A 23327-nucleotide genomic window follows, 5' to 3' on the forward strand; every position below is an offset into this window, starting at 1 on the left:
GACTATAAAAACAATCAAATGGGAAAGTCATTTCCTGGTGAGTCTAGCATGCTTTGCTGATTTCTAGATTAAACTGGTCTAAAATGCCTTGACAATCCAAGTAATCTAGAATATTCACTCTACAACAGAGGAATCATTGGATGTTTTTAAATTCATTGATCCTGAGAAATTCAAGATCAATGGAGCAAATATAGAAAGTAAAACTCCAATAACATACAGAAAGCCAAAATGTCTTTGGAAATCCATGAATTTACCATCAACATCGGCTAAAACACAGCTGGAAATGGAGCCAGAATGTCGAGTTTATTTTATAATTAATAACTGATTGCATTTTGGGGCCACTTCAGCCCATGGATTATAGATAGCAACATACAGGGCACTTATACCAACATCACTAATGACAGGTTATATGCACCTAAGAAATATGCCTGCTGTGATATTGTTAAATCAAGCAGAAGCCAAATTTTAGAAATTATCTAAAATGGACAAATGGTAAGCCTGAAACTGATAAAGTGGATGATGTTGGAAATGCTTTCTCTCCATTATGGTCTTTCAATGATGCCTTTCAGCCCTCAGCCCATCTTTCCTAGGTAGAAATCTACATGTTTCGCTTCTGTCACTGCCAGTCAGAAGTAGGTAGGCATATGCTGTTATACTAAGGAAACTAGGAACAGACAAATCATAGACCAGTGTAACACAGCTTAAGAAAATCAATTAGTCAGGCGCCAGTGGCTGAACCTGTAATCCTAGCTACTCAGGAGGCTGAGATCTGAGGATCATAGTTCAAAGCCAGCCAGGGCAGGAAAGTCCGTGAGATTCTTATCTTCAGTGAACCATCAGAAAACCAGAAGTAGCACTGTGGCTCTAGTGGTAGAGCTCTAGGCTTGAGCTAAAGAGCTGAGGGACAGGCCCAGGCCAAATTCAAGCCTCACAACTGAACAAAAAAAAAGTGTATGAGCTAGATCTATGTGCAAAATCAATGTTACATGAATCCAAGAGACAAGTGACAAAGGGATACACAAGGTAGGATATTATTTACATATTTTTGTGGTAAAATATATAATAATATTTATCCTTTTCATTATTCTAGGTACAGTTCTAGAGTATTGCATGTATTTATGTTGCAATCTGACCATTGCTGCCCTCTATTTCATATGCAATAGATGATATTTTGTCATACTGGGAATCAAACCCAGGGCCTCGTGTTTACTAAACACATATACTACCACAAATTTGTTCTCAAACCCATCTTCATAAATTTTTAAAGCACAAACACAATATTATATATATTATTTTTGCATACATACATATGTATAAAAACATATATAAGAATAATGTATCCTAACTTTAGGATAGTGCTTAGCTCTGCAAAAGTGTGTGGGGATAATGAGGTGGAGATTTGTCTATTTCAGTATCATTTTTTGAGATATCTAAACTACACTTTAAATTATTTTAAACTTACATAATTGTTTGAAAGTCCATAGTAGACTTTTCTAAAATTGTCTCCAATGTGAAATGTTTCAGAATCTTAAAACATATTAAGTCAGAGAGACAGCTTAGAAAGTGACCTGCAAATTCATAACTGACCATTCCATTTCAGAAAGGGATTTATTTTGCTTCTTCATTTGAAATGAGGCCTTCGCTCATGCAGAGATGACAGCTCAGAATATCTAATAACTAAGTCACAAGAGACCACATACACACACTACTAGCTTTAGTTTTGGAGCAAAGCCTTTCAAGCCCCCTGCAGTGACCACCATTTATTCCTTATTTTCTGAATTGGTTGGATTTAAGTGTCTTGCATTAGATGCACAGAGCTAAATAGAGCTGCTGGTATGTTCTCATATGTGGAGTTCTCTGAACGGCTGATGGTGAACTTTCTGGAAAAAGCCTCAATGTAATGAGTCAACTTTATCATTGAACAAAGGAAATCACTGTCTTGACCCATTTAAACTGTCTCCTGGGAATCACAAACTTAACTACTCACTTGTGGGGTTATCTTCAAGCTTCAAATATCAAAGCCAGAAAGCCCCAATATTATTTGATCTATTTTCTTCCATTTTCATTGACTAGCTCCTCCATTTGGTTTTGAAAAAAAATCTTGTAAGATTTGCTAAGGCTCTGTCAATTTTGTTAATTTTTTTAAAGAACCAGCTCTTTGTTTTGCTGATTCTTTCTATGTTTTTTCAGATTCTAGTTCATTTAATTCTGATTTAATTTTAATTATTTCTTTCCATCTACTGGATTGGGGTTTATCTTGCTGCTCTTTTTCAAGGAGGTTCAGATGTCTTGTTAAATTATTGGATTCAGATCTCTCCAATTTGTTGATATAGGAACTCAGAGCTATAAACTTGCCTCTGAGTACTGCCTTTGCTGTGTCCCAGAGGAGCTGGTAATTTGTGTGTTCATCTTTGTTGAATATCATGAACATTTGAATTTCCTCTCTAATCTCTTCCATGACCCACTGTCGATTCAACAGTGTGTTGTTGAGCCTCCATGTGTTACAGGACTTTCTTTGGTGGCTTTTGGTATTGAGTTCTAATTTTATTCCCTGTGGTCTGAGAGAATGCAAGGTATAACTATACATCTTTGACCCAGGAGGTGGGTGGTGAGTGGGGGGAAGAGATGGGAAAGGATGGTAAGGGGAAACAAAGGAGGAGGCAACAATGCTTGATAAGAAATTACTCATTGCCTTGCCCATGTAATTGTATCCCCTCTGTACGGTATTTTCACAATAAAAATATCTTGTTAGACTATGTAATGGGTTTGGGGAAAAGGAAGGTAGGTAGCTGTGACCATTTTCTAAATATTTACTCAGGAAAGGCAGCAGATTTTAGCAGCAATTTCCCTGAGTGAGCAAAAACCATTTCTCAGTTTAGAAGACATCTCTAATCCAAGAAAATTGACACCACACTAATAAATCCATAGATCTTGTTGGTCCATCCTCAAGCTAAAATCCCTCAGAATGAATTCTACCAAGTCCACCTGTATTATTTTCCACTTTGTGCTCGCCTTGGGGCTTGAACTCAAAGCCTGGGAACAGAGCTTTTGTGCTCAAGGCTAGGCTCTACCACTTGAACCACAGCTCCACTTTTGGCTTTTTTGGTGGTTAATTAGTGATGAGTCTCACGAATGTTCCTGCCTGGGCTAAACTCAGCCTCCTGAGTAGCTAAGATTACTGGTGTGAGCCACTGTTACACAGCTCTCTGTGTTTGTTCTCTTGAAGTAAAATCAGAAGGCACTATTCAGAACTGCTTTAGAACTTAGATTTATACAAGGTGCTCACTCACCTTTCTAAGAGTAGTAAAACTGGGAACATTTGGGAAAATAATGAACTAAAGAAGAAGTATTTTAATAATCTTCATATTTTAACTCATTGATGTTTTTGATAAATCAAACAGCACATCTCTCTCTCTTTTTCTCCTTCTCTTCCCCTCTCTCTTTCTCCCTCTCCCTTCTACCCTATTGCTGGTCACTATTTTACTTAATCTGGTCCAGTTTTAATGATACAAATTTATTCAGATAATCAATTAGGTGTTTTAAAAAACTAATTGAGAAATTACTGAAAACAGTGGCTCCTGATTTGCTATAAACTAAAATTTCCCTGGTTCCTGGAAATGTTGGAGATATTTGAATGGTTGAATCAAGGAACCATTGCAGCTGCAAAAAAAAAGTAGATGACAGGTTTGCCTCAATTTGGTTTATTTTACTTTTTGCTAATACTCATTGATTGTTATTATTCTTTTTGTAGTTGTTCTGATCCTAACAAAGACCATAATAATTTATTTGATAAACATATAAGGTATTCCATTATGCAGAAGCTATGCTAATGCTATAGTCAAACATTGTGACCATCTCTTGTTACACAAAGACCTCCTGGTTGGTAGGCAAGGATCCAGAGACATCATCATCATAGCATCTTTCAGTATATTTAACTGACATCAATAAGACATTAGTACCAATGGCCCATTTTGCTATTCATAAGATTTGGACTGTTTTTTTCCACTCTATCAAACTTGTATCATTTCCTCTTATATATCTTGTCATAAAAAGTACCATATGCACTGAACTTCACTATTTGGTTAAGCTTTATACCAGCAAATTCAAAACTTATAAGTGAAGTAAAAAGACATGGACCCTTCCTGGTTAGGAAGACATGGTAGGACCATTAGAGACTATCATCAACATTATATTATATGACATAAACTTTAAACATTACAATTGTTCAGAGAATGCAGAGCAGATTAGGATTTGGGGAAATGGGAAGAAGAAAAGGAAAAGGGAGAAAAACAAAAAGGAATCTGAAAAAGAACTGGACACAAGGGTAAAGAAAAAAATGAAAATTAGACTCTTGATCTCACTTCTTAACAGATCAAGTGAATCCCAAACAGAATAAGAAATCAAAAGCAAAAGAAAGAAGGTAGATCAATGGGAAATTTAAAAAGTAACTGTAAGTAGGAAATGAAAGTCCTTTCTGTGAGAAAACTGGTCCTGAAATGCCCATAACTCAATATATAAAGCATATTCTAGAGTCCACTCAAAAGTATACTGTGCTGTTAGATTAGTAACTACATGTCATAATATATCTCATTCCTACACACATTTATTTGTATAGACCAGAAGATTCCTACCATCCGATACGATCCGTGAATGTTTTCAATGACCTTACAAGGAAATAGCTCCATCAAGATATTTGCAAGTATATGAGTCAGCTCATATACTTGTAATTCTCAAGGCTAGACTTGTGTTGCTTCTTGAAAGATGGGCAGGATTTAAATACTGAGGAAAAAAGAAAGGGTACAGATAATGGTCCAGGAAGGTTTATGGCGATGGAAAAGTAAGTGGTGTGTTACAGAGTCATCACATATACTGGTTTGATTACAGAAATAATACAGGATCCTGAGCAGAATGTTCATCACTGTCAGTATGGAGGAAATGCTGACAGAATTACATATAGGTCTTCTGCCATCTAAATCAAACTATGTTGAAGCAAGTGACCATGTAACACAAACCATAGCATGATGCCAGAAAACTGTTCATCAAAACGATAAGTATTAACATCACTTGTTCACCTTTTAGAAAGATTTCACACAGAACAGCTGTTGTTTTATTTGGCCTTTACAGTAATCTGCTGACATGGTAGCTCAGCTGTTATTCTCACCATTCGACAAAGGCAAAAAGCTGTGCACTGGAGAGATTATGTAAATCTTTTCAAGTCACAGTTTCCCTCTAAGAGTTTCTAACTTCTACCACTGACTCTTAACTCTTTTTCTCATATTTCTCATGAACTCTCTCACAAATCTTTGTACTTGCATTTAGAAGAACAGAGGAAGAGAAATAGCAATGGACAGCCCAATTTCAGTCAAGATTAGACTAAAGAAGTTACGACTCCACTTTGAATAAAGCATCTAGCTTTTTCAATACCTTTTGGTATAACTTTGTTGTGCCCACAAATTGATAACATTGCAGGTCAAAATGCAGACAAGCAAAAAAACATTACAGGGCATTGTTTATATTGTGAAACAAACTTGAATATTTTGCTCTCACTTACCTGTCATATTTTGTGTGCATGTGTGTGCATGCAGGTATGTCGCTATATTTATATAATAGTGACTGAGCCCAAATCAGTCCTCCTAATTGTATTGGGAACTTTCATTTGGAAGGTTGAGAAACTGTATTCACACCGTGCTCATTACCTTGCTTTAGCTTTTGCAAAGGACTGTCTATTTGGTGAACTGCTCTGTTGACATTAGCTTCATTTGTCAAGATGTACAGATGTAGGAAGAATTTTAAATAGGCCATCTGTGCTGTTTTTTGAATGAAAACTACATGTAAATAATTATCCTACAGAAGTGTTCATTCTTTTTCAGTAAGCCCATTTTTGTGACTAAAAAGCACTTAGCTCTTCATATCCTGCTTTTATTTAGTATTCAGGCCAAGGTATTCTCCGTAGTTTACCTTTTATATCACAGTCTCTTGGATTCTCACATACCTGCAGGAAGACTCATTTTCCCTACAGTGAAAGAACTGCAATTAGTTTTTTGCTGGTCCATGGGAAATAAATGAACTTTGCTTCCTCCAGATAATTGCTCACATAAGGATCTTAGGATAACAGAGGCATTTCTTTGAAATGTAACTGAGTCAAGTCCTACATATATATGCTTGATGTTTGAAAAAAAAAATTTTTTTTGGTCTGGTCATGGGGCCTGAACTCTGGGCCTGGGTGCTGTCCCTCAGCTCTTCAGCTCAAGGCTAGCACTCTACCACTTGAGCCACAGCGCCACTTCTGGCTTTTTTCTTTTTGCTTATGTGGTGCTGAGGAATCGAACCCAGGGCCTCATGCATGCAAGGCAAGCGCTCTACCACCAAGCCACCTTCCCAGCCCCGTTTGAAAAAATTTTTAAGGAGGGTTGTACAAAGTATTCATCTAAAATTTAGTAAACCCTATTTGTTTTATCACATGTCTGCTGAGTCCCCTTAAATTTCACAATGGGGCATTTTTTGAGCAAAAAACAAAGCAAATGATGCACATTTTAGTTTGAATTAGAACCATCTACTCACCCCAAACACCTACACCAACCCCTATAAAGCAAGGGAAATAATTATATATTTGTATATATATACATATATATATATATATATAGAGAGAGAGAGAGAGAGAGAGAGAGAGATCTCATTAGTGTCATTGTTAAATGTTGATACACCACTACCACTTTTGGCCCAGAATTTTCTTTGACAAATTACAAGGCATAAATCTTTATTTACTTGATTCTCTGTAAGAAAACTTTAACCATTTTATAAAAGCTTAAAGGCTTTTACCTCAATAGTTCAATAGTACAGTATTTCCCCTAAGCCAGCAAAATTGTTTGCAACTTACTGCCTTGTCTCTATGGTGAATCTCACATAGGGCACTGTGTTTACAAAGGTTACATAACACTTTATATACTTAAATCTTATTATATTTGTCCAATATAGAAAGCCCTAAAATGCTGAAACATGGTCTACGTGGAAATCTTTATTATTCTAGGCTTAGAAAAGTCACTTTCAGACAGAATTACAGCAATGACTGTACAATTAGGATACCATTTAACACCTCCATAATACTTTATCCTCTTCAAAATCCTTTCATTTCATTGACTCCTGTAAGCTTCATGCCCTTTTACCTTGTGTAATAGGAAATATATATATAGTTTAGAAAATCAAGACACTGTAGGGTTAATTGCTTTAACCAAAGCCTACAGTAAATATGTAACAAAAGTCAGCCTAAAAGCTAGATCCTCCACCTTACTTTAAAGCCAATTTTTTCTCGGCTTTTCCTTAAGTACTTCATAGCAGAGCAAAGTAAGGAAAAATCTTGAAACGTCTATGTTCTTTTCATCTATGACATGGCAAAAATAGACAATATTATCACTTCACAACACAAAATTGTTCTAGCAGAACAAAGTGTATGTGTTGTATTGGGAAACTCTGTATATGTCAAATTCATTTGGAGTTAATTTCATTTATGGGCTGTCATCTACTCATTCTTAATAAACAACACCCCCTTTGTCATACTCCAATAATCACTAATTGGTAAGCTTTTAGAGAGAATATTATGACATCCTATCTATAAATTTATATCTATAAATTTATTTTTTGAAGTAATTCATATACACAGTTCACCTCCCATCCATCTTTATTTCATTCAAGATAGATATGCTTCAACACATGGAAATTTAGTCTATGGTTTTTTTTTAAATTTTTTATTGTAAAGATACTATACAGAGGGTTACAGTTACATGAGTGAGGTAATGAGTACACTTCCTCTTGAACATTGTTAGCCCCTCCATTTAGTCTATGGTTTTGAAAAGCTTATTGAACATTTGCCTGGACCTCCTGGATTCATTGAGATACTAAAATGAGTCATAAACCAGTAGTGATGGTATAATCCAAGCTAATTAGAAAGCAGAAGCAGAAGGAATGTGAGTTCAAAGCCAATGTTGGCAAAGGTAGCAGTAAGATATTACTGTCTCAAAATAACAAATAGAAGAAAAGGCCTAAGGTGAGGGATAAAATGACGCAAGTGGTAGAGCTCTTGTACAGCATGTAAAAGGTCCTGGGATAAATCTCTGAGCTAGGAAGCAAATTTATGAAGGAATAAATATCAAATTCTTACCCTCAAAGAGGGTATTGCCTTGACTGAGCATGAGTGGAGAATTCACTTAAAAACACATAAATAGCAGGTTTTGTGGTTTAGAAGACATGGTTTACAGAGATCATGATAAATTTGAGTTTTTAAGGGAAGTTTCATGAAACAGAATCCTTGAGAAAAGTTTCTGTATACACCATGCATGTGATACCAGTTTTCAGAAAGTTGGAATGCACATGAACACCAAAAAAATACTTTTTAATTTAAAGAACATTTTAAGATCAACTGGCCAATGTCAGTTGCACTATTCAGAGCTCAGTACCAGAGATTGTGCTGACACCTTGAAAAGCTTAAGATATTCTCTAGAAGTTGATTTTAACCTTTTATCTGTCTCATAAAATTAAAGAGCAGATTGTGGTAGAAAAAAATGTGCAGTATTTCAGTTGTCTAATTGCCAAGGGTGTAGATGAAGAGAACTTTATGACTACTTTCCAAGGCTTATATTCTGAAAAGGCTTCATTTTTCATATAAAATGGTACAAATGTGGATGACCTCAACAGCTGTAATTTTAAAAAATTAAGTACAGAGATGCCTTCTGCCAACATTTGAAATTGGTGTTGCACATAGCCAAAAAGTCCTACCTTTTGTGTTACCTAATTTGAAGGTTTAACTACTGTTTCCAAGCTATTAAGCTCCACATCTGGACCCCAGTGATCACATCAGCATGCCCCCGTTCCTTCAGTATTGATTAGCAGCAGCATCTTTCCCAACAGGTGATAAATATAGTAGTAACCATCCAGGCAGCCCCAGCTTGAGAATTATGGTATTTATTCATTGGAGGATAATAAAACAAGGGAAGAAGTCAAATAATTTTGCCTGTAATTTGCAGCCATTTCATACAGACCGATGCTTCAAAGAGAAAAGAGCCTGCAGTTCACATAGTATATAATGTCCCCTGCTTTGCATAAGACATTGTGAATAATTTCTTTTACAAGATGCACTTTATTTATGAGCAAGTCCCTCCATAGAAGAAGCTGGTTAGGGCTTAATGCTGATGAATGGAGACAGTACCATTCACACTTCCAGGTTATAGTCTGTCAGTGCTTTCATTATATGCACTAATTTACAAGGATTTATTTATTTTCTCACAAATGTACAAATGTGCTCCAAGCTGAGCATGCTGTATGGGCACCTGAGCTCAGTGTTTTTCTTGGTGGGGTGGATAAGTATGAGGTTCCAAGCTGTTGTGTTTTTCTTCCCACCTCTGGTCCCATCCACTGGGCATCACTGTATAAACTTGGGCTAAGATAGGAGAGTAGGAGAGAGAGAGAGAGAGAGAGAGAGAAAGGGAGGGAGGGAGGGAGGGAAGGAGAGGGAGGAAGAGAGAGAGGGAGAGAGAGGGAGGAAGAGAGAGAGGGAGAGAGAGGGAGGAAGAGAGAGAGGGAGGGACAGAAAGAGGGAGAGGGAGAGAGAGAGGGAGAGGGAGGGAGGGAGGGACAGAAAGAGGGAGAGAGAGAGGGAGGGAGAGAGATTGTCTTGCTTGGTTTAATAATTGAATACTGGTTAAATTTTTAAATAATCTTGGAAGTGGTTTTCTTAATGCAGTGACTGTTCTTTCTACTGTATTTTAAATGCTAATGTAAACACTGCCAATAACCACAGCAATGGACGTAACTATTGGAACAAATTATGCCTACAACACTAGGTACTAAGTTTTGGAGATCTGGAGACAACAGTAGCAAAATATGAAAGCAAATTGAATGGGCAGATCCTGCTAGTTCCAGAAGGCTTTATGTGATCTGAAATCACTCACAACTCCTTCTCTAAAAAGTAAAGCTTAAAATATACTGGGAATGTGTCACCTCCTCCTACTCAGTCTCACAAGCAGGATCATCACTTTCCTTGGGTTATACATCCCTAGATTATAACAGTACTTGTTATAGGAAGGAAAAAAAACGCCTCAGATGATGAACAAAATTAAATTTCTCTTACCCACCTAAGGTTTCCAATTTGATATTTACCCCCAAGTGAAATTTTCAATATCCCTTAAATCTCACCAGTGTGTTTATGTGCTTGTTGTTCAGTTGTCTGTTGGTAAAAGGAAAGAAAATTTGTACATGTAAAATATTCCTATCATCCAGTTCCCTCAAAGCCCTTTGTACTATTTCTTTTTCCACCCTAAGCACACATGTAACCCAATCAAAATTAATTAAAGAGTTTTAAGAGAAAATGTGTGTCTGAAATGTGAACTATGATAAAAAGAAGTTGCTACATAAATATATGAAAGAAGAAGAGTGTACAAACTGTCAGCAGAATAAGCCCTGAAGGCTGCCGAGTAGTGAGAATTTAATCAGCCCAGACTTATTTCAAAGGGCAGTCATCTGTGGAGCTCAACTGACATGAGCAGAGATAGACACAAGTTCACAGTGTTTAGAACCTCAGAAAGATTAAAAGTGGAACCATGAAAAGGCAAAGAATTTCTTCCCTGGATAAGCTGGAACTTTGCACTCTGATGGACATAAAAGTGTGGTAGTCATGGAACAGAATTGTCTTTCTGTTTTGAGCATAAAGATACAAAGACCTCGAGTTAGAATCTCAAATGTTTCCCCCCAAGCACCCAAAGGCTTAGTACCAATGTGACATTTTGGTGAGGTGGTGATAACTATAAGAAGTGGAAGCCCACAGAATCAGAAACACATGTATTGAATATATTGTCTCCTCCATGGAACCTATATTTTAAAGAAAAGATGAGTTGGGCATCAGTGTTTCACACTTGTAATGTTAGTTACTCACAAGCCTGAGATTTGAGAGCTGTGATTCCCAAAAAGGAAAGTGTATGATACTCTTACCGCCAAATAGTACCAAAAATCTAGAAAGGGAGCTGTGACTTAAGTGGTAGAGTGCCAGCCTTGAACAAGAAGCTAAGAGACAGTGTTGAGGGCTTCAGTTCAAACTCCAGTGTCAGCATAAAAAAGAAGGGAAGGTGGAAGGAAGGAAGGAAGGAAGGAAAGAAAAGAAGGAGGGAGGGAGGGAGGGAGGAAAAGAAAGAGAAGTACAGGTGGACTACTTGGAAAAAAGAGGGGAGAATAGAGGGTGATTATGACCAAAGTCCATAATACACATGTATGAAAATGCCATAATCACTGCATCCGATTTTGGTACCCTGGGTATTGTATATACATTTGTCTGAATTAGGGAAGAGAAGGGGAACAACAAAATGCTGAGAAAAAAGGACAAAGGGGGAACCAATGCAATGGTGATACTCACAAGACAATATATTGGAAATGATCTGTACAATTTGGCAAGGGGGGAGGACAGGGATTGGGAGGGGAGGGAAAGAGGGAGAAAAATGAGAGAAGGGGTAACAAGCTAGACAAAAAAATGTAATCACTACATTACTTATGTAACTGTAACCCCTTTGTACATCACCTTGACAATAAAACTTTTAAAATATATATATTATAGCAGAGTAAAAAAAGAAACAAATTACCATAATGAAATCCATTATTTCTGTAATTACTATATGCTAATAAAAGTGTTTAAGATACAGGTTGACCCATTGTAATAATGAGATGTACAAGATACTATATTGAAAACAAACTTTACAACTTCGGCCAGGGGAGAGGGGAAAGAGGCTTGGGGAGCTGGGAAAGGAAGGGATACCAGGGGAAAACAAAGGAGGGGGTAACAATGCTCAATAGGAAATGTACCCATTACCTTACTCATGTAACTGTAACCCCTCTGTACAGTATCTTTACAATAAAAAAATTTTTTTTAAAGTTTAAGGGGGGGCAGTGGAGAGACCCTCTTCCCAGTTGGGACCATGAAATAAGGACCTCCTCTTCCACCCACCATGTTGAATTACCTAACTATACGTCCAAAAGCCAGGGAGCCAACAAACCATGAACTGAAACCTCCAAATTGATTAGAGTAAAATAAAATTGACCCTTATAAGTTGATGATATACAATGTTTTGTTATGGTAACAGGAAACTGACTAAAACAGGATTGCAAATAAATTGGTTAAGGCTCAATTCTTTTCATATACCTTTTGTGAACTTGTTCAAAATTCCACAGGATCAGATTCTCTCAACATTAATTAAATCTCTTATGAAGAACAATAATACATCTTATTGTTTTTAATATACTTAACTTACTAAAGTTTCAATATTTCTCCCTTAGTCTTGATTTCAGTGTACCCAGAATTTGTCAGTTCCTCAAAGTGCAGAACATAGTGTCATTCAGCTGAGAAGGTGGCTCAATGGTAGAGCGCTTGCCTTGCATGCATGAGGCCCTGGGTTCGATTCCTCAGCACCACATAAGCAAAAAGAAAAAAGCCAGAAGTGGCTCTGTGGCTTAAGTGGTAGAGTGCTAGCCTTAGCTGAAGATCTGAGGGACAGCGCCCAGGCCCAGAGTTCAGGCCCCATGACTGGACCCCCAAAAAAAAAAGACATAGTGTCATCCAGCATAAGTTTAATGAAATATTCATGACTTCACTCTTATCTTTGCCCTCCCAGATTTGAGTCCTGATTTTTCAATCTTTTGTCTTACACCAGACAAATTTTATACTCTGTGATATGTAATACAGAGATCATACAAGGGTATTCCTAAACCATTAGGCCTGACAAAAACCAGACCAAATATTAGGCCATTAAAAAATTGATTTTGCCAAAAAACATACAAAAACAAATAACAGGGATTCCCCTTGGTTAAGCTTCAATCAAAATTCCCTAGGGAGGAAATAAATGTTCCTTTCACCATCATTTGACCTGTACGAATCTCTTTTGTTTTTTTTTTTGTCGGTTGTGAGACTTGAACTCTGTGCCTGGGCTCTGTCCCTCAGCTCTTCAGTTCAAGGCTAGTGCTCTACCACTTGAGCCACAGCACCACTTCTGGTTTCTGGTTAATTGAAGATGATTCTCATGGACTTTCCTGCCCGGGCTGGCTTTGAATCGTGATCCTCAGATCTCAGCCTCCTGAGTAGCTAGGATTACAGGTGTGAGCCACTGGGGCCCGGCCTTGACCTGTACCAATCTTAAAGGTCTGTTTATAAACTCCATTAAAATATTTACTGACATGGGATTCTCTTGTTTAAATATGTGAGCCTCCTTTGGGAACTCACACAAAAATAAGTGAATTTAGAGATTTTCAGGGAAAGTTAAAATGAATCTGTAAGTTTCATATGAAGGATTGATATTCCAAAAGGAATATCAGAATTAGTAACCATATATGATATAATTACATCTTAATTTTAACCTCCTACCAATGAATCTGTTCATCACAATACAATTGGATTTATAAATTGTGTTTACATGAGTATATATTTTGTCAGGAAAATGTGTATATATACATATGTGTGTGTGTGTGTGTGTGTGTGTGTGTGTATTATTAAAAGAACTGTCAGGTGCTGGGGGTTCATACCTGTAACCCTAGAGATACTTAGGAGGCTGAGATCTGAAGCCAGTAAGGGAAAGGAAAGTCCAAGAGACTCATCTCCAAGGAGTATATTTCTCTCTAGCCTTGAGCAAAAAAGCTCAGGAGTAGCATCAGCAATCAATCCATCAATCAAGTAATTCATAAACACACATGTTTGTTAGCATAAAGGTTTCTAACTGTAACATATGTTCAATAGATTTCACAGGTTCTGAACAAAAAAGATGGACCAAGACTAAGTTAGTCTACTGTAAATGTATAGCACAGTAGTCCTCTTATTCACAGTGTCAATTCCCACAGTTTTAATTGCATATGATCACCTTTGGTCTAAAATTATTAGCTGGAAAATTTGATACTAACAATTCAAACATTTTAAATTGTATATTAGTCTGAATAACAAGCTAAACTCTCACCTGATCCTACTTCATTCCCATGGTCTGTGCATCATGCCCTATCTAAAGTCATTTGGAATCCATCTCAGTTTTCAGACCAACTGTAGTTGTACTACAGTGCGTGAGTTCAATTAACCCATACCTTATGGCCTAATGCATCTCACTTCGTCTCATTGCACAGATATATGCAGATCATATAATCAGAAAAAAAGAAAGATTGAGTACAGTATAAGATACTTCAAGGAAGTATCTTACTCTTCAAGGAAGATTAGAAGAAACTGAATTTGTACAACTATTGCACAGTATATTGTTAAAATTGTTCTAATTATCACTGCGTTACTGTAGTTAATTGTACCCAATTTTTAGGTGTATGTACAGGTATCTATATGAGGAAAGGATGCTACATGTAGAATTTGGTACTGTCCATAGTTCAGTCATCCACTGGAGGTCCTTGATGGTATTCCCCTCATCAAAAGGGGACTACTCTAATGATACGTGGTTATTTTCAAGGTCACTATCAAAGTACCAAGAGAAATGTGAGTTGTTTTATTACTTAGATCTAATGCTTTAAATGTATCATTACATGTGCTACAACAGAGACAAATAATAGCCATCATTTCCCAAATTGCCAAAGATTGTCTGAGTTTTAAGCCTGAGTCTTGTTTTAGTACTAAGAAAATTAAGATACTCCATGATTTTAGGTAAATTATATCATCTATTTGCTATTTTACAAAAAGGAAGCTGAAATTGGAAATTTGGAGACAAATAATCAAAATTATGGATCAGTTATAAGTAGTATATTCAGTATTACAACCCAAAACTTCTAACTACTATAGATAATATTATGTTATATTAAAATGATAATTATATTTGTTCTAATTATTTTTGAGTTATTGTAGTTAATCCTTTACTCTTTAATTTATAAGTTAAACTTTATAACAAGTATCATAAGTACATATACAAGAAGGTGTATACAGGAAAAAGCATATCAGAGGATATAATTAACACACTATGAAAATTGAGAAATTTTTACTGGATTTTTTTGTAGAAGTTTGGTCATTCTCCTCCAACATTGTCTTAATAAATAATTCAGAAGAAAAAATTCAATCTAGTTTATTAGAATTATTATAACCCTCTAATAACTGCCTGTAAATTGCTCAAATAATTCTAATATTTTTCAAGTCAATTGTTCCCGAATGCAACCATGCAACTAATCATCCTGAGAGAAATGTAATACATACTGCCTCCCCTGTCTTTCTCCATTTATTTTAAAGAAGATTTTTCTTTTTTTAGTTTTTATATTTTTTAATGTTATTGCAAGGGTTATATATGGAGGAATTACAGTTTCATAAGTTAGGTAATAAGTACATTTCTTTATCTTGAACAGTGTCACCTCCTCCCTCGTTTTCTCCCAGTTTTTTCCCTCACAACCTCCCTCCCTCACAAGTGGAATAGTTCATTTTCAACATAGTGTCTAGTGAGTATCACTGCTGCTTTTGTTCACCTTTTGTTTCACAATTTCTGTATTTCTCCTTGCCCTCCCCCAAAAGATAAACTTACATATAGGACAAAGGGTACAGAAATCAGAAACAGCAACAAAGGAGGGGGGAAGCAAATAGCAAAAAACCTCTTGTTTCCATTTCTTGGAGTTCATTTTGATAAACATCATATTATATTATATGATTATATGCACATAGCTATTGAGACTTTGTGATCCTTAAAGAGGATTTTTCTGTAGGTGGGAGGAAACAAGTGTCAAATAAATGAAAATGCAAAACTGGATAAAGCAAAATTATTAGACCTGGCTTTATCTCTATGTTCCTTTTGTCATTTCTCTTCAAAACACAAACAAGAGAATGTATATCCCAACAAACCTATCCCATTACTGTCTTGTCTATGCTGAGCAAAATTGAATCCATATATCTTTAAAATGTCTTTCCATTTCTATGGTTTCTTTCAAAATACTGATCTTAGTGCAAATGTGGCCCACAGGACTACTAATGTTCATTTGCTGTTTCCTATAGGCATCACAGTTGATAGACATGGATTCATTTACTTTGTGGATGGGACTATGATTCGGAGAATTGATGAGAATGCTGTGATCACAACTGTAATCGGCTCAAACGGTCTGACTTCCACACAGCCACTGAGCTGTGACTCAGGAATGGACATTACTCAGGTAGGCACCACTGCTTTTCAGTATTATCACCATTTGGCATCATGGAAATGGATAACAATTTTCTCATGCTGAAATTAGGTAGAAAGGAAACCTGATGTATCTGTTATAATACCAGATAGCAGGAAATTCTCTTTATGTAAGTTACTTTTTTCCTCCTCAGAAAAAAAAAAACTTACTTGGGAGAAAATGGTAAGCTAGGACGATTTTGAAATAAGGCTAGATGTGGTATTGACATAACAATTGAAATCTCCCTAATATAAACTAATTGGAAGATAAGACCAGCCTTCTTTATTGAATATTTCCAAGACATAAACTCTATTTTTAAATGAAATGATAACTTATATTTGGGGAAGCTGTGACTGATAAATGTCTTTAGAAGTCTTCTTAATTGGGGAACCAGACATAGTGGTGCCCAGAAAGCTGAGATAATAAGAAAGTGAGTTTGAGGCCAGCTTGGAGTACATAGAGGGACCCTATTCCAAAAAGGAAAAGTAAGGAAAGAAGGCATGAATGAAGGGAGAGAGGACAAGAAGGAAGCAAGGAGGACAAAAGGTAGGGAAGAAGGGAATATTTTTTTAATGGATATGTGAAGATAACTTGTTTCTCATGTATATTTATAAAGCTATTTCTAGGATGTGGTAAAATTTTCCTAAATAAAAACAACATTTTTTCTGAGATTTATTTTATATTTTTTTTATTGTGAAAATACCATAGAGAGTTTACAATTACATGGGCAAGATAATGAGTACATTTCCTATCAAGCATTGTTGCCTCCTCCTTTGTTTCTCCTTCCCATCCCTTCCCATCTCCCCACCCCCACCCACCCACCCCACCCCTGGCCAAAGTTGTAAAGTTCGTTTTTTGACATAATGACCTGTACATCTCATTGTTGCAATGGGTCCACCTGTATCCCTATTTAAACGGTTTGTTTTTGCCCTTCCCCTCCACAAATTATACCAACATCAAATACAATGAAAGCAGGGGTTATACCGTGGGGGAGGGACATACAAAGCAACAAAGAAATCATCTTATAAATATGTTATATAAAGAAATACATGGAACAGTCCTCAAATTGAGTTTCATATTCTCAACATTCCATAAATCTGTGACTCTGATGAAGCAGATTATTACATAATCCTGTCAAATTAATTACAGTAGATGTTGAGAGTTTTAAGATTGGTTAGTGTTTCAGACAGGATAGTTTTGGCTGCAAGTAATAAAACATTTTTCTAAAAGTACTTTTATCAATAATGCTTAATTATTTCACATAATGAGATGTACCAAGATAGGCAAAGATGCCAACATATATTGTTCTTTTGTCACATTGCTCAGAATTGAGTCACATGCCCATGCCTTAACTAGTCACTGGCAAAGGAGAAATAGGATTTTCAGAATCAATTCAGACACTCTAGAACTGATTACATTGCTTCCTGATTCTTGGAGCACATTTGGGGATATATTGGCAAAGAATTTATTATTGCTGTTGTATAGAAACTCGTGATTTGCTCCACAAGGAAGATATCCCTACAATCTCATTTTCTGTAGCACCTGTATCCTAGGATAATTGGAAAACTAAATGAACACATTACGTAGAAGCCTTACTTCTGTTATTAGGTCTACTATCTCCTCTTACCTCTACCTACCAAAAGTATTCTATAAAGACCAAAGTTGTTCTATTTGGGGTTTTTCATCTTTTTTTGTCCCTGCCTCAACCCCAGAATCTGGGGGACTGGCCATCAGGAGTCAATTATAAAAATAAAATGCAGAGTATGAAGGCTTGGAAAAATCAACAGAGAAAACCATTCTTATAAGATACTTAGTAAATCAGACTAAGTCCTAGACCTTCAAAATTTCTGCAGAATGTAAAGAAAAGGGCCATCATTTATGGAAATGAGGAAAAATAGGAATACATTTATATAGGAGGAATGTACTTATACAGGAGATGAAGGAGAGAAAAAATTCATATATGTGATTTGTGGAATATTTTTAAATTAAAATAGAATCGTAGTAAAGCAATCAGTGAGCTCTAAGCAATTTACCTGACTGTAGGAAAGCTATGTTGGAAATAAAATTCTCTATATAGAGTTAACATGAGATCCTCATCATTATCAGAATGGTTCTTTTTCATGACTTTCCAATCCTAATTGCTACCAAAAAAATCATTCCTTTAGGATGTACATTAGACTATATATTCTTTGAACTTTAATAGTACGTGCATGTTTCACACAGCAGTATGTGGGTAGCAGATATACTTAATATATATTGCTATGCCAAAAGTACAGTATGGTGACAATAATATAGAAGAATGGTAGACATGAAGTGAGACTGGTAATAACTGAGGAGTATGATCAAGGATCTTATAAGGCTGATAGAGTTTTATTTTATCCAATGGGCAATGAGGAGCAAGTAAAGCACTGACCAGAGAAACATCAATAGGATTAGAACTGTTTCAAAAAACTGCTATGCAAATTAAGTTATTGTCCAACCCTTTTGGAATGTTGAGTTGATAGGTCTTTATAATACAGCTCTGTAATATAACTGATCATGATGATGCTCAGTTTTATGAAGTCACATAGCAGACAATGATGATGACTGAACACAAAGTATTACTGAATGGATTGAGAAAGCTAGACAGATGAGTGAGATGCTGGAATTAAAAATCCAAAAACTTGTTGGATGATTTGATTTCAGATTTATGGAAGTACATGCATAGTAGTATCATCCACTGGGCTAGAGACTACAAGAAGAGAAGCAGGTTAGAGAATGGGATGGCTCTGTTTGGGTTCATGGAGTTTGAACTTACCATGTGTAGCAATCAGGTAAACATATGTGGCTGACAACTAGATATAGATCTAAAACTCAAAGCCTGAAATGCAGACAAGATTTGTGGTTATTGACTTATATATGGTAATAGCGCGTAGGGAAGTCGATGTAATCTCCTAAGAAGGGTACATAACATGAAAAGTAGAGAAGATTTGAGGTCATACTCTAAGGAACGCCAATATTTGAGGGAAAGATAAAGAATGGAAATCCACAAAGGAGGTTGAGAGGAACAAACAGCATCCAAGTAGAAAACCAAAAGAGTTATGTAAGGGTGGGAAAACACATAGTAAAGCCAGTTCTTCAAAGTCACTTTCAACTGCTGCTTACAGGTTGGGGAAAATAAGGTGTTTTATTTTAAGCCATTTGATTTTACAGCATTAGTGAGCCTGATAAGAGCACCTTTGATTGAGTGTTAATTGATGAGAACTAGATTTCAGTGTCAGAGTAGGAAATAGAGAAAGTGAAAAGACATCACTTCTTGTGTTTACTAGGAAGGAGTGGCTTTGGGTTTGAAACAACTCAACTCAGATATGAGTAAATCAGCACCCATGTAGCACACAGATGGATAAAAGCTGGAAAACACTGATGCAATGGAATGGGCAAGTGAATAGAATGTTTTTAGGAGGAAACCTGTGCTTGGCACAACTCCTTAGATGCTCAGTCATGATAGCCAGAATTTCCCATCTGTTTTGACAACTGTGGAAGATAAACAACCAATATTTCCAATGAGTGTCCTGAAGAATATGGGTAGTCTTCAGTTACAAAGGAGAAAACTGAGTAGGGAACTTCAAAATACCTTCCAAGAGTAAAGGTTTAGTTGTTTATAGTAGTACTTACAGTGATCCAGCTGAGCTCACATGCTGCTCCATTTCATAGTTCAGTAAATCAAAATATATTGAGGGCAGAGACAAATATCTAAATGAGAGCACATGAGTTTTGCTGAGAAACAGGAGAAAAAAAATACAGATCTGTGCTGTAGCAGGAAGATTTGAATTCAACTTTAAGAAGGCTATGTGGCAACATTGTAAGTCAAAGGATTTTGTGGCTTCTCACCTTTCAAAGCTTCTCAAGCAAATGTTGGAGAACAATAACAATAAGCATGTCAATACCTGGCATTCATCAGTCTTTCTGGAATCAGAACGATGGCTCAAGCGTTTCTACTCTATTGTTTGTTTTCAGTAATAGAACAACATTCCTGTAATTTCACGTTCCTTTCCTTGCATTTCAAAACCAAAACATTTCTAAGGGGAAGTTGTATGCTAGCTAACTTTGAGTTTGGAGAATAGTGAAACATAATGGTCTTCTTTATTCATCTCCTTTGAGTTCTGCACTTTCTGAGACAAACTGGAACCTCAGAAAGAGAGACCTCTAACGTCTAATATTCAACAAAGCATAATGTCTTCTAATAATTCTAAAAATAACTGTTACCACTTACTGAGAGGATACTATGGCAGAGACTATGCTGAGCTGTTCCATTTTATCTACACAGCCCGACCGTCATTGAGAGATAGGTGTTATTATTCCTACCTAGAGAAGAGAAAACCAGAAGCAAAAATAATATTGTGCTATTGAACAAAGGTGTTATGTGACCCAGACAAGATTTCAGCATAAACTTTTTGACTTCAGGTGTACCTTTTTCTAACTTCAGCATTTTCAATGACAATTGGAATACACCAAATATCTCTGTACTTAGCTGAATGACAAATGCTGTTTGGTAGAGGACTGTGCTGTTTATTCATAGAATGTATGTTTAGTGACACATAGGAAATGGTTTAATAAAATCTAATCATCTCAAGAAATGAAATTTGCTTGGACAATAAAATCAGCCATTTGTTCAAAATCAATACCTTTTCTTTATTTACTGAAATGTGAAAGTGAACTCTTGGTATAAACTCTGAAGCATAACTTCCCTTTGTAAGCACTGCTATAAACAGGTCTTTTACTTCAAGAGATGAGCTGATTATGAAGCAACTAGGCTCTTTATTTCGATTGCTGCTTTTGAATCCTCCTACTTTGCATTTCCACATTGTGCCTGACTAGAATGGAATTAGGAGTTAGAATAGGTTTCTCGATGGGAGAGGAAATCTTGGAGCCACTTTGATGCTCATCCAAAACTCAACCCAAGGACAGATAGGCAAACAACATGGATCCTGGTGAAACCAGATATGTAATCCTATTGATCCATTGTCAATAAGGCACACTTTAATTTGTCTAGAGCATCTAATACATAGTCAGTGCTCCATAAAATACACACTAGAGCTTCACAAATACCCACTAGATTCTCTGTATTCTCTGCACTGGTTTGCAATATCACGCATTTGTAATTTGGGTGCCAAGCAATCCTCCATGGATATAAAGGACGGAAAGTAACTGAGTCTCTGGAGGAACAAGCCATGCTGAGTACATTTAATCAAGTAAGCTAGTTTGCTAGGAATCCTTTTGACAGCTGTTTCATGCAGAATTTTTCTACCACATAGTAACAACCCAACCATTCCTCAAATGCTTCTTGTAATTATAAGAAACTTGCAACTTCACCCACTCAGAGGGCTCCTTCCATCTTTGAATTCTCTGATTGATAGAAAGCTCTTGTGGGAATTCTTTACCTTTAACATTTTATCTTCTTTTAATTTTTACCACCCAGTTTTACTGCAACTCTTCAGACTGAGTTATATATGCAATCCATTTTCTATGAAATTAATGTGCTAATGAGTCATACACTATACTGGATTCTTTCATACATTATTTTATTGAATCTTAACCCAATTTTTCTAAGATAAGCATTATTTTCTAAAATAGATATTTATTTTAATAAACATAAGATGATTCAAAAGGATTGTGTAATTTGATTAAGGCCACTAATAAGTGATAGAATGAGAATTTGAACCTGGACAATCAATTTGCCTTTTCCACAGTCATATCCAAAAGTCATTTAATGGTAATTCACTGGCAAAATTTGGAGTTACTTCACCATTCTCTTCACTCTTTTGAACCATTTCTCTGTATGTCTTAGAAACGGTGGCTTTCAAAAGTGGATGAATTAACCCAGGGTGCTGTGATGATTCAGAAGTAGAATGGGGACTATCACAACTCTACATTATTTTCTCCCAAACAATGCTTGATAAGAAATGTACTCATTACCTTGCTCATGTAATTGTAACCCCTCTGTACGATATTTTCACAAACAAAAAAGACCTTAGCCACACAAAATTTACATCAAAGTAAGTCCCAATTTACAAAACAGGTATAAAGGAATTCAAACAAGTGGCATCCCAACAAGTCATTATTGAGACTCATTCTACTCTTATGAGATATCCCAAGATGTTTCTGCAAAGTGGGAACAAATAAAAAACAAAAGCTAGTAAACCACAATTAAATTGAAGTGGATTTTTTCACAATGTGACACTTTTGGCATATAATCTGATTCCAAAAGACTCTCATATCTCACGTCCCTTTTTCCTTAACTTGTACTTATACAAGGTGATTATGTTACATCATACTCCAGTGTCTTATATTAGCCTATGTTTAATTCCATAACACTTGGATAACTCCACTTTTTGTATTCATTTGCTATTATCCAATGTCTTCACTATCATTCCTAGCCTCGTATCACCTGTAGATTTGATGTGTACCTTCCTTATCTTCATCCATGATAAACTCATGAATGGACCAAGATACAATTGTAGTATCATTAGAATAGTTATGATCCTATCTGTTTGAACTACTTCCTTCAAGTTATGATTCATAGGTAATCATTGTAATGACCTATGATGAACACTAAAAATTAAACAATAGCTGGGGAGCTGGTGACTCATGCTTGTAATACTAACTACTCAAGAAGGTGTGATCTTAAGACTGTGGTTCAAACCCAGCCCAGGGAAAAAGTCTGTGAGACTCTTATTTCCAATTAACCACCAAAAAGCCAGATGTAGAGCTGTGGCTCAAGTGGTAGAGTGCTAAACTTGAGCAACTAAAGATTTGAGACAACAACAAGGCCCAGAGTTCAATCCCCAGAGCCAGAACCAAAAAATAATTGAGAATGTTACCATATAGTAAGGGTATTAGTTCTTAACAATTTTTTTCAATTTGATAATAGTGTCATATATATATATATATATATATATATATATATTTCTGAGTGTGAGCCATAGTCCAAACAGCTATGAAAGCCACTATCCTCATAGATATCATCTTCAATTTAGTTTAAAAGGAAATGAGAACTTCTTGACAAAATCTGTTTCTAGGCATAGTATCCATAAGCACCTCTTCCTCAAGGTCAGAAACAACTGATTATGAATACATTCAAGGATCTTTTCTGAATCATGCCCCCTCCCTGCAGTTTGTAGGGCGCATTTTTTATTATTCTTAAATTTAGA

General features: G+C 36.1%; 1 protein-coding gene across 2 annotated transcripts in view; it reads left to right on the forward strand.

Moving 5' to 3' along the window:
* The window catches only part of Tenm1 (teneurin transmembrane protein 1), a 621649-nt gene that overhangs the window by 537790 nt on the left and 60532 nt on the right, over positions 1–23327 (forward strand). For both annotated transcript variants that reach the window (XM_013018086.1, XM_013018087.1), the window contains one exon: positions 15977–16131. In XM_013018086.1, the coding sequence (XP_012873540.1) occupies positions 15977–16131 (155 nt within the window). The remainder of the gene's footprint in view (positions 1–15976; positions 16132–23327) is intronic.

Source organism: Dipodomys ordii, unplaced genomic scaffold (assembly GCF_000151885.1).
Source record: "Dipodomys ordii isolate 6190 unplaced genomic scaffold, Dord_2.0 Scaffold38, whole genome shotgun sequence".
In the NCBI taxonomy this organism is placed as follows: domain Eukaryota; kingdom Metazoa; phylum Chordata; class Mammalia; order Rodentia; family Heteromyidae; genus Dipodomys; species Dipodomys ordii.